At 47.1% G+C, this 12,573-nt stretch overlaps 2 protein-coding genes across 2 annotated transcripts in view; one reads left to right on the top strand and one right to left on the bottom strand.

Annotated features, from left to right (window-relative positions):
• Positions 1–8,360, bottom strand: part of LOC146181341 (dehydrodolichyl diphosphate synthase complex subunit DHDDS-like) — a 34,810-nt gene extending 26,450 nt beyond the window's left edge. The window contains exons 1-2 of the mRNA XM_084575769.1: positions 8,345–8,360; positions 8,077–8,261 (exon numbers count right to left, since the gene is read on the bottom strand). Of these exons, the coding sequence (XP_084431895.1) occupies positions 8,077–8,261; positions 8,345–8,360 (201 nt within the window). The remainder of the gene's footprint in view (positions 1–8,076; positions 8,262–8,344) is intronic.
• Positions 8,361–9,367: 1,007 nt separating this feature from the next.
• On the top strand, positions 9,368–10,860 carry LOC146181340 (uncharacterized). The gene is made up of 3 exons (XM_084575768.1): positions 9,368–9,407; positions 9,819–10,445; positions 10,724–10,860. Exons 1-3 carry the CDS (start codon positions 9,368–9,370, stop codon positions 10,858–10,860), a joined length of 804 nt encoding a protein of 267 aa, XP_084431894.1.
• Positions 10,861–12,573: the final 1,713 nt, after the last annotated feature.

The following is a 12,573-nucleotide window of genomic DNA, read 5'->3' as shown; positions in this document are numbered from 1 at the left end:
CGCATTCGGCCCCCGATGAAATATTCACTATTCGCAAATGACCTCTTTTCTCCGGAGATATGTTCGGTCGGATGTAGGTATCTATTTTCATATTTCCATTTCCCTCTCGACTTATTTAGTTTAATTTTCTGCGGTCTGTTGGACCTGTTCATTCGTTGTATTCTTATGGCGAATTCCAATCGCAGAACTGGAGCAGCGCGCACGCTCCATCACAGAACGCCTCAATACGGCGGAGAGCACGCTCCCAGACTCTGCGTTTCGAATACTCTTGCTCCGGCCGGAGCAAGTAGGTGGTGCTCGCGAGCAAACGGAGACGGAGAAAGTACCCATCATTCCTTGCACTTGCCCGCGCTTTTCGTGCGCTCGCGTCGTCTGCTTAGCAAGCCTGCAGCCTTTCTTCCCTTTGATATGGAGGTTACACGAGCCGTTTACTCAATTGCATCCTCCTTGCTCGAAGAGCCGAGTGCGGACATACACGGTAACACTCCTTCAGCACTTTCTTTAATATGGAAGAAAACTTCGGTTCACGTACCGAATGTTTGCATTCTTCCAGAGCCGAGCTGTAACGCGCGCGGCTTTGAGTTTACGCGGACGATGGACATATTAATAGTTGATTCTTGATTCTTCGACAGATGAGTCGGAACTGCTGCTCTCCGACTCGCTGTCCTCAAGCAAAGCGAGCGCAAGAGCGCGACGCGAATCACCATCCATGACGGCGGCAAATACTGATCGTCTGCTATGGAGCGGCGCGTTGCAGAGACCAGAAGCCAACGCGGCGAGCCACCGGAAATGGATGAGCTAGCTAGCGCATGCGCAAGCGTCGCTCTGAAAGTCACGTCGCGCAAACTTCCGGTCTGTTCCCCCGATTTCGGCGGAGCAGTTTTGACTGCTCCGCGGAGCGACCCTTGCTCGGCAATTGCTCCCGTTCTGCGTTTGGAAGACGCGATCCGTGTTCCGGATCTGCGTTTGGAAGACAATTGCTCCGAAAGGAGCAGAAAACGTTGCTCTGGAAGTGCTCCTGCTCTGCGATTGGAATTCACCATTAGCTTCGCTCCGCGCAAGCGCGTTGACCTGGTCTCTCTTATGGCATTCATGGCTCTTCTTACATCATGCATAATTTTGCCTGCCAGTAATGTAATTGGTTTGGTTTGTTTGGTTTAACGTCCCAAAGCAACTCAGGCTATGACAGACGCCGTAGTGGAGGAAATTTCGACCACCTGGGTTTTTTTAACGTGCACTGACATCGCACAGCACACGGACGCCTTTGCTTTTCGCCTCCATTGAAAAGCGGCCGCTGAGGCCGGGATTCGATCCCGCGTCCTTGGAAGCAGTAGTCGAGCGCCGTAACCACTGCGCCACCCCGGCGGGTGGTAGTTTTACTTCACCGGATCGGAAACGTGTGATGAGTACATTTAGAAAATTGGTGTACAAATGCTGCACATATCGTAATCGCTTTTCACATTGCCTACGGCCATACAGAGGGCAAAGTGTTCAGCAGTAATAACAGCTGCGTGCTACGAAACCTTCACTATTTTCCTCCATAACATCGTGTCTGTCCATCTGCATAAAGCACATTAGAGTTTTCATATTTCCTTGTTTGAATAATTAGCGTTTCGAGAGAGGCAAAACGAAGTGTTTTACGTGTGCTGTGCGATGGTAGTGCATGTTGAAGACCCATAGGTTCGCTATGCTGATGTGGGGAGGAGTTATGAAATAATAGAAGTTAATCTCTTTTTCTTAGTACTACAGAGCCCTCCACTATAGTACCCCTTTCTCCCTTTCCGCTTTCACTCCCACCTTGCTTTACGGTGCGGTGCAGATGTTCACAGAACAAGTGCCCCGCCGGGGTGGTGCAGTGGTAAGACGCCCGACTACTGTGCCGCAGTTCCCGGGTTCGAACCCGACCTCGGCGGCTGCGTTTCGATGGAGGCGAAACGAAGTGGCGTCCGTGTGCTGTGCGATGTCAGCCTGTCAGCGCACGTTAAAGATCCCCAGGTGGTCGAAATTACTCCGTAGCCCTCCACTACGGCTCCTCTTTCTCTCTTTCCACTTTCACTCCCACCTTCCTCCCTCCCCTTACGGCGCGGTTCCGGTGTCCACAGAGCAAGTGTGACAGATACTGCGCCTTTCCCTTCCTGTGAACCAACCAACAAGTGTGACAGATAGTGCGCCTTTCCTTTCCTTTGAACCAATTATTATTATTATTATTATTATTATTATTATTATTATTATTATTATTATTATTATTATTATTATTATTATTATTATTATTATTGCACGATACGTTCTGTGGGCATTGTTTCTCCTAAAATGGCGTGACAGTTGGCAAAGTATCTAAATGGGCGGCAGGGGTTACTAGTTTGAGCATTATTGCTGAAAACATTTACCAATGACAGTCTGTCAAACTAGACTAAAATGTGGTTCGTACAGGACCTTACTTTTTAGATCATAGCAACCAGTAAACGCCGTTCCTTTTACTAATGTTGGCATCATATACACACTGCATCGACAGTGGGCACTCGGAAGCGCAAGGGATAGCATCTCACCTCTTCCGCATGCCAGACGCCGTACCTATGCACTGGTCCATCGCTCCGGTAAATTAGGGATGCTGCGATTTCCAGATGCTGTTATTTCTAGCACAACTTCTCGTTCGTACATGCGTGTCAATAATGTGAGTGTTTATCGATAGCGATGCCAAAAATTAGTCCTTTTTTCTTCGGGTGTTCTTTCACTAGGCTTAGGAGCAGTATGCGTTCGCAGGTCATGTCGATGGGAGATTCCAGCGACGTATTTACGTACGCTGTGATGATTTCTGGAATTTTATTACAGCAGGGGCAGTTTCTAGGAGGGCATTCACCATGGTCGCACGCGAAGCTCGCCATAAATTCTCAGCACCTCTCGTGATTCGCTTCGGCAAAAGTGTGGATTCGTGACTCGCAGTCAGTTTCGCTCGTGATGGACAAAGCCATGCCCGGGTAAGGTAATGCCTTTGGTAGCTTCTACGTAAGGGCGAATGTGGTCTTATGATGATACGGCAAGGTCGAATGTCCTCTTCTTGGCGCCGCATCAAGAAACTATACGTCACGGCGTAGTTACGAAAGGCTTCCAAATCCCTGACGCCATGCGAAGCGCTCGCACAGACTAATGGCGATTTCCACTGGTCGATCGGAGCTGGGCGCCCGAGCCGACCTAAAGCGCTACAGAGCGAATCAGCCTTGGTCGACCAGCGGAACGTGTAGAGCGCGCGGCGGAAGTAAAGCTGAGCCGGTTTCGAAAGTTGTAGCCGCATCCCAGCGCCAAAATGTTTGCGGTTGATAAATAGGCAGCAGTGCGGCCCTCAACTAGCTTTCTCATTTTCTTAACGCTGCAGACGTTTTTCGATAGACTCACTTCGACATATTCGAGCAAAAAACGATGACATCCAGCGTCCTCTGCCGATGTCGCTGAAACGGTCAAAAACAGCCAAACGAATCCAGCAGCATCCGGAAGTGACCGCGTCAGCGACTAGGACTTCCGGCGAGATCCGACTTCGGTCGGCGGATCGAGCTGGAGCGTCCCGAGTTGCCCCAAACGACCAGCGGAATATGCGCAACCTATCTTGGTCGACCAGTGGAAATCGAAATCGTCGTCCCGGAGAGAGAAAACGTGCTCCGTAGCGACCAGTGGAAATCGCCATAAGAGCCGTGGCTTGTTGCGCGGCAACATCATGGGAGGTAACAACGAGGCCACAATAACTAGGCTTGGCGGCAGGACGACGAATGAGTTCATCGTCAGTGATGGAGTGAGGAAAAGGTTTCTGCCGCACAGCTCCCATGAATTTGACGATTTACTCTGCGCAGCTGCTGCTTTCGCTGTGCTTTCGACGAGGGCATGCCCTCTCATGTATAGCTTCATTTTGCAGCTGCTCTCTAGTTCGAATTCAATTTGCCCGTTTCAAAGAAGGAATCTGTTGCGGAAATTTTGTTTTTTCATCTCCAGGCACTTAGACTTGATTATAAATTAGAGCTGCGGTTTCTAGAAAAAGGGCTTAGTCCTTTTAACGACATATGATATTAAAGGAATACCTACTACTACGAATTGCAATGTTGTCCTGCATCAAAATATGTTAGCATCCTAACGAAAAAGAAGCCGCCTGAAAACAAGGCTTTTATAAGTTCAGAAAATACAATAAATGCCGAGATAATTTTTCACAGAGCGTAGGGGTTGCTCTATACTACCGTTTCATTTCTATAAGGAATTCAAAGTGTCCGTTGCAATCGAGTGATAAAAGTATTAATGAATTTATTTTAGCACTATTCAATTAGCTGTTCGATCCTGGTCAAAAAAGATTATACACCTCACTACCCAGAATCAATTTTCAGTCACAATGAAAACTGTTCGCACTACTTCTGCTTCATTGTACGGAAAAGAAAATTTCACTGTCTTGCTTAAGCGGAACATTCAAACATACGGCTCAAACGAAAACATCAAGACACAGTAGAAGGTAAGAAGATAAAGAGCAGATTCGTAACAGAGAAATATGAGAGAAATCGGAACATATGGGGCGTTGGACTGTGCAACTGCACGCTCTAGACACGGGCATTTCTGTATGTCGTCTCCTTTCCAACTGCGACGCGGTGGTCGGTCATTGGCCCCTCTCATGTCAGCTGTTCCTTCAAACGCCGTGACGGTGACTCACTGCAAATGCATTCGGTGAGTCAACCCGAGCTCGGACGCTTCATACCTGGCGGGGCTGCCATGTTTTGACCAAGGTAAAAAAAAACTGAAATTTGCGTGTACATATGTACAGCTTGATGAGACACTACGTTTAATTATGCACGAAATATTAAATATTGTAAGACACCGTTAAAAACATACCCATGAAAATTGTTTAATACTTCTATGCGTAGCGAAATTTCCCTTCTGAGGCGAGCCCTGCGTAGGAGCAAGTAGACTTTAACTACCGTAGAAAAGTAGTGGGACTCGTCTTCGAGAGAAAATGGCGGAAAACTCCAAGTCTACCGAGGAATGATCTTCAGGTATATTCATGTTATTGTGCCGGCTTACAGAGTGTTTGAAAATTGCGTTCTGAAACGCTTTTCCGCAAGCCTTAAGCTTCAGAGCATAATTGTCGTTTTGGCGGACAATCAGCCACAGTGGTTGAAATTCTTCGTATTCCGTTCTTCGGTAACTAGGACGTAAATGGTAGGCATGGATAAACGCGCTGCAATAATTTGTGGTTGTAGTTTCTAAATAAAGTGTGCGAAGCCCTTCCCTCCGCGCAGTTTATTTTTACCAATATTCCGTTACTTATCGGCGGTCCTTAGAGGCTCGCAACGAATTCCATTCATAAATAATAATACGCTGAGCGCTCCACCCTGTCGTACCCAACCCCTGGTTTGTCTAAAAAATTGAGTTATTCAGAAAAAAATATTCGTGCGCAGTTAAGCTACTTCAACAAATACAGGACGCCATAGTTTCAATTGCCCCTGCCTCTGATTTCTCTTGCTGACATCTTTCGCCTACAATATACACTTTTTTTTCCGCTTAAACATAAATTTGTGCCCTTAAATGCCATAATTCGTGCCTCTGTTATATCACAGAGATTCGGTGCCACAATACTGTGAGCGACCATAACATGTGAAAGCGGTGACCTTGTGGAAAAGCTTCCGCTTCGCATTCGGGAGGTACCAGGTTCGATCCTCGGTGTCGCTGGGCACCCACTCGTTTTCAATGAGTACAGAATTTCCCCCGGCCTGTTGCTCGACTCTTCTAGGGTGAAATGCTTGGGAAAAGAGAGCATGGACCAAAAAGGTTTGTTCAAAATAAAGGGGGCCATATATGGGCGTCTGACGCTGGAGGCAGACTTATTGTTGTCCAATGGCGGAACGAATCATTGGCCCATCGGCGCAACACACCGATCGAAGGCCCGATTTAAAGAAGTTGTATGAACATACCAGAGTGGCCTAAGCATAGCGTATCTGACCAGGGATACGAGTGTGCAGGACAAATTAACTGACATCTCAGCCCCTCATCTCAGAGGCTGTTCTTGGTTGAGTAGCAGCATCTCATTTCCGATCCGAAGGTGCGGACTGTTTAACTGACATCTCACCCTCTTATTTCAACAAAGAATTCTGAGTTGGGAGCGTCTGCCAACTCGGCCATGTCACGTGGTCTCATGATGTCACACACACCGCCTACCAATTAGTGCCCCACCATGTCACCTGCCAAGTGTCGCCTACTGGAGGCATACCCGTGATTTTTAGTTTACAACGCCGACGAAAACGTAGAGCCCGAATATACTGGACAACGGGGCCTTTGCCGTCATCGCGATAAAATTGACGATGCTTGCCCAGTGTACGCTAAATCGAGCAAAAGAAATTATATAAAAGGTCAGTCTAATCACAAATCACGAACGATAGCACGCTTCCTTCATTCTCCAAACAGGTGTGCTTTTTTTAAGAGCGGATACCACGTGTCTTCTAACAAACACTGTATGAAGAATGCTACGGCAGCTTACTGGGCCCAGCCAGACGCCCGACACATCCGCCTAATAAGACTCGATCGAACACTAACATTTTACATTCCGCGTGAAATTCCGCGCCATTATGCATGCTTGTCACATAGACTTCGTTTAAACGTGGAATTTACGCGCAGAGTATTGCATGTAATTAGACAGGCACACTCCACGAATGTTCAACATGTGGCATCCCCGAGACGGTGGACCATGTAGTATTGTTGTTGTTCCCAGTGTATGCGCGAACTAAAGTGCTAGTCATTTAATAGAATCTTTTGGACAAGAGGCCTCTGTCCGAGGATTTGCTGCTGGGCTCCTGGCAGAACAAGAGGAAGGGTGTCCAGGCAGTGCACGCTCTTTGCCCTTTTTTGTGCCCCACCCGACTTGACTGCGCTTGTAAAGGAAGTTGCCGCACATATATACATTTTCATGTGCCTTCTCCCGTATCGTCACCCATCATGATCATCTTTGGTTGGTTGGTTGGTTTGTGGGGTTTAACGTCCCAAAGCAACTCAGGCTATGAGAGACGCCGTAGTGGAGGACTCCGGAAATTTCGACCACCTGGGGTTCTTTACCGTGCACTGACATCGCACAGCACACGGGCGCCTTGCTTTTCGCCTCCATCGAAAAGCGGCCGCCGAGGCCGGGATTCGATCCCGCGTCCTTGGGAACAGTAGTCGAGCGCCGTAACCACTGCCCCACCCCGGCGGGGCATCTTTCTTTGCCCTTTACTCAGTGCAGATTAGCAGGCCAGATTTTAATCATTCCGGCCAACCTCTCTACATTTCATTAAAAAAAAAACATTTATCTATTAATAATCGGGTGCCCGTAACAGTGCTTCACCAGCTTCTTGTAATCGACCTTCGAACGAACGACTGTCCGATCTATTCAAACCACTCATTGTACTTCCTGCATGCACAGTGGCCGCTTGTTGCTTATTTATCTCAGCATGTGGCTTCATCGCTTCATCGCTGCTCTCAAACAGCTAGAACGAAAGAGCAGTACCTGCTCGCACGTGCGTACACTTGCCCTCACGCTCCTTGTCAAAACATTTTCCGCATATCCTTCCACCTTGACCACACGTCCATGCAACGGGTTCGCAGCGCCATCCTGTGACAACGCGATCTAGCCACACTACACAAGCGGTGCGCAGTGCAAACTGTGAATGGACACGCGCTTGGTTTTGGAACGTAAACGCACCGACAACGTTCTACATATAACTTTCGCCCCACGTTCGCTGCCACTGCAGCATTGTAGTGAGAAAGATTTAACGTGAACATGCATAAATTGTAGGCAACTGCTTAGTGAAAGCACTTGAATGAGCGGGTTCGCTATCGTGCTGTAACTGTTTTGGCGCAACATGCATTGTGACCGACTGGGCTCAGCTGCACTGCATGTTCAAACAGGTGAAACTATAGACGCGTGCGATGAACACTAAGCGAGCTGCGAAATCGCAAGATCAAGTTGTTCCCAGTTAGCATGGTCCTCCCCGTAGGTGCTTGGTGCAAGCATGACATAGTCATTTTCGCTAGAAGCGAGTAAAACCTTGGAAAAACATCACCAAGTTCATTAGTGCTCACCAAGGTAAGATTTTCAAAGAGGATGTCGTATGCTGCAGTTGTTTCGATACCAGCGTTCTTAGCGAAGCGTCTGTTCCCGTCTGGTAAGATGATCACGTGACGTGGAAGAGCCCCCTGGCGTAGAATCCATAGCACTGCTCTCTGGTACCACGTCAGCTGCTGGTGCCAGAGAGGACTCTCGTAGCCTAATAGGGAGAGAAGCAAGGACAAAGAAATGGTCAAGAACATGGGAGCAAGGATTATGCATCGTCTGCACTGACCAGCTTACACAAGTTCGGGTGCATGTGCAAGCCTGAGATTTGCACTAGATGACAACGACCCCATAATAACTGGAACAGTTTCTAAGTGATCCCAAAGCTAGGCTAAAATTGGTATTTCCAAAATATTCTGGTGAGCCATCTGAAGAAAAAACTGCTTTTGTCAGCTATGGCGACAAAACTCTAGAAGCATGAATATAACACTACACACGAACAAAAATACATAAATTCGTAGCAGACATGACCACGTCTAATCATTCATTACAGCTACACATATGTAAAGATTTGGAGCAACGTCATTAATATTAGAGTTCACCAAATTGAACAAAAAATGAAATTAAGCATCGGTCTAATACCAGGTGGACAGTCTGTATTACAAACAACACAAGCATGTATGCAATGTTATTGCAATCGTGACTGTATACACCTTTCCAACAAGGCTCCCCTAGGCGCCCCCATTTTTAAAGCCCCCGCGCGAGCAGCAACGAGGAGGGCGACGCCTAGCGGCGACGCCATCTTGGACTGCTAGCCAGCTAGCTGACCGTGTTGTCCGTGTGTGTGCTTCTCGTGTGTTTACTTTTTGGAGTGGTGTTTTCGCCTCAGTTTCGCGACAGAATCTTATCTTGAGACTTGAGGCGACTTTGCGCTCATTTGGTTTCCATTTCACTGTGGGCGATCGCCCGATGGCATCGACGCACTCAGCCGTCGGCGCGGCGCCGTCGTGCTCGACGGGTTCCCAGCAAGCCAAACTTCTTGACATTGACACGGTTTACTTAATCATGAGCCCTTCAACTATTCACTCAGCATGACTTCTTACTCCTACCTACTTGATACAGGCCGGGCGCATCGGTTTTCACCTTGCTTTGTATCGCATACGGAGGCTGAAGAATCGTGGTGATCTCGACGTTAGATACATCAACTGGTTGTTGCCTGCGCGGTTCTCTTTCGAAGTTATGTAAGCGACTGCATTTGACTGAACGCGCTCCCAGCAACTTAAAATGTTCGGTGTGCCCGTCGCGGAGAGCCAGCTCGCTATGAGGCTTTCCCCGCTCTGGAGTGTAACCGAGAGCCGATGTCAGTATGTGCTATAATATGTATTGCAACTTTTAGTTATAATCTGAGAGGGCATGTTAGATCGCTGTTGCGGGCTTAAGCTGAGCCATAGTACGATGCGTTCCGCTAAGTAAGCTGTACTGTCGAACTTTTTTATACGACCGAGGCCAAGTGGTTTTAGCGAAGAAATGAAATGCGGAATAAGGAAACGTTTCTTTTTTACTTACCGTAAATCTATTGCTAGGGGGATCTTTATGTTGAATGATATTGAATTAACGATCAACATTAGTGTTCAAGTAAACGGGTTCACCACTGAAAGTGTCGTCGCGAGTTGTCCACGCTCCGGATTGCCTTTGCCGCGCTTTTCTAAGCACTTTGTACTCAATAAGCCAAGTGCAGATTTTTGTTTATATTTCTTTATCTTCCTTACAGACAGCGGCACATACCCCCACCCAGACAGCATCACAGCCTGGATAGAGGACACCCGAGAGTGGCCATCCATCAGTGGCCCAGACATTGTGTACTACCTGCTGAACTCTAAAGCTTGTGACCTGCAGGCAATGAAAAATTTTAGGTCCCTAGAGTCGTATAATTATGTTCAGAGCGGATGGGTGGGGAAAGTGTATGTGCACAAAATATCTGCGGATCTGTGCTACATTAAAGGGGCAGTGTGTCCATCGCAGTCCGTAAATGCTGCCCCAAGGAATGCTTGGGTATGTGTAAAAGCCACAGGGGAGGTAGTAACCGCAGGCTGCACGTGTATGGCGGGCAACGGCAAAGCATGCAGCCATGTAGGTGCTGTACTATGGAAAGTACAGATGGCCGTTTTGAAAGGACTGACAGGCGCCTCTTGCACTAATAAGGCTGCACAATGGAATAGCGGGACTAAAAGAAATGTGGAGCCAGCCGTACTTGAAGACATCAAATTCAAGCTGCAGAAGGGAATTGTGGATGGTTCCCCAAGGAAACGCCCTAGACCGCGGTTCATACCCAGGACGAAAGAAGAGATCATAAAGATACACGAAGAAGCACCGTATGCCGACCTCTTCACCCTTCCAGGTACTTCAGGAAATGTCTTATTTATGCTTTTGCAACATAAGATCAGCAAAATATGTTTCTACACTAACTCCAGTTTGCAAGCAATAGTACATTTAAACTGCAGAAACAGGATCGCACTGGGTGCTTGTACAAGCGTTACCTAAACAGTGTTAGATCTGGTGCATTATTGCAGATTGCCGCCTTTTTTTTTTTGTAGTGTTGACGTCCCAGGCACATTTCTGCATGAATCAGATGTGTATGAAGCGTTTCATTCCTAAAGCTCCATTTGTTTTATGCAGGCACCATTCTGTACGAGACACTGCATGCGCCGCTGAGGCAGCGGAAGTCGCCACCAAAGCTCGTGAAGCCGCCTACATACGGCGACTACACCAATGACAGCTTTATGGCTTTTTGGATTTATGGACTTTTTAAATGATTTTTTTATGGCTTGCCGTCAACAAAATGAAGCGAGCATATGCGCGACGACTTAGAGGGCACAAAATCCTTGCGATTCACTGCAGTTATCCAACGCTGTCTCAAGCCAGGGTCTGCCGGAAATCTGTGCAATAAAAACATGTTGCACCCGCAGACTTCTTGCGCAACGCCGTGAGTTGCGCAGTTCACTTTTCTTGCCACATTTCTTTTTTTCTGGTTCCTCGTACACGCGTAAACAGCACAGTGTTGTCCAGATGACGACCGGTAACAGCCGGCCATCGAAATTAGCGGGAATCACCGCAAAAAAACAATCGCACACAATTATCGCGTATACAACGCAGCCGTCCAAGCAGTCAACAAGCAGTCCAGAGGGAATGGGCAACACTGGAATGCTCGGTACTCTCGCTACCAGCAAGCTAGCTTTGGCTTCTGCCCCCTGGTTTGAGGCTTCTGTCGGAAGATAGCGCCTACCTTGTTGGAAAGGAGTATAATGAAGTTATTTTATAACATGACAACTTATAAAAATGACGAGAAACAAAAAGAAAAGAAACTACTGGTAAACGTTGGGCGGGTAAATAGCTAACGTTGATAGGTAATAACGAAATACTGTCTGTTACAGACTGCACTTTCTGAATTAACGCTGAACCACAGAATTATCCTTAAACTAATGGTGCTTGAGGACGCATTACTCCCGTCTTGCGCCGGGGATGCGATTGACAAAATACATACCTTTAATGGGCTTGTGCCGAATAAAATGAGCGTATCAGACAATATGTTTGCATTTTTTCTCGATCGGAACAGCGTTGTAATGGTTAATGAATTGATCTTCATGAAGAAGAGAAGTCCATATTAGTTATATATTCGTTTATGTAACACGTGCACCTCTTTAATTTTGCCTTTTGTATTCTCTAACCAAGACATAGTTGCGGCTAACTGTGTTGTTTGTATACTGTGTGTTGTTTTCAAAGGAACTTGTACTGAGACCGGCCGCCCAAAGCTGTTTCCATGCATTTCATATCGTGAGGCTATCGCTGTCCCATCTATCAGTTATTAATCCGGCGAACGTAGACCCCATAGAGGATATTCCGTAGAAGAAGTAGCAGTGACACAAGTATTATACCACGACGAATCAGCAGTGTACGGTCGTCCCTCTCGCGCTGGCTCAGCCTGGCATGGACTACACATTCTCCGCTGCGCAATGATTTCTTCTGCGCATGCGCAAAAAGGCGAGGACATTTGTGCGATTGACTAAGAGCGCAATTTAGGTGCGCAGTTTCTGCTGCTCCTTCGATGCAAAGCGCATACTTGAAATATTCATTTATGGCAATATTAAAATGCAAAGAAAAGAAATTTGCAATTCATTCGGGCTATGTTTTTAAACCGCCACGACATTTCCTAGAATCCCTTTTGCCGATACATTTGATTTACGTTTATTCTCCACTTGTAATTTTGTAGACAAGCCTGGGAAAATAACTAAGTTTAAGCCTTATATTTCACCATATGCGCTGAAGACAAGGCCGCGCGTCTGTAAATGCAAGCTCTTGCTCTAGTTGTTCGAGAGAATTCTGTGCAACATCCGTTATAATATGAGGAGAAATATGATGGTTGGTTTGGTTGGTTAATTGGTTTTAACGTGGGAAAACGAAGCAGGCTTTGACCCGCCATAGTAGAGTGCTTCGGAAATTTCGACCGCCTGGGGTTTTAAAAAGCACGG

The sequence above is a fragment of the Amblyomma maculatum genome, chromosome 8 (genome assembly GCF_055883805.1).
Source record: "Amblyomma maculatum isolate TAMU_Amacu chromosome 8, ASM5588380v1, whole genome shotgun sequence".
Lineage (NCBI taxonomy): Eukaryota > Metazoa > Arthropoda > Arachnida > Ixodida > Ixodidae > Amblyomma > Amblyomma maculatum.
The sequence above is the reverse complement of the archived record's forward strand: the minus strand, read 5'-3'. Positions and strand labels throughout refer to the sequence as shown.

Excerpts from the sequence above, each read along its gene's own strand:
- LOC146181340 (XM_084575768.1), top strand. The coding sequence starts at position 9,368 with ATGAGGCTTTCCCCGCTCTGGAGTGTAACCGAGAGCCGAT. Across the intron at positions 9,408-9,818 it reads GAGTGTAACCGAGAGCCGAT|ACAGCGGCACATACCCCCAC; the intron begins GTCAGTATGTGC and ends TCTTCCTTACAG. Across the intron at positions 10,446-10,723 it reads CGACCTCTTCACCCTTCCAG|GCACCATTCTGTACGAGACA; the intron begins GTACTTCAGGAA and ends TGTTTTATGCAG.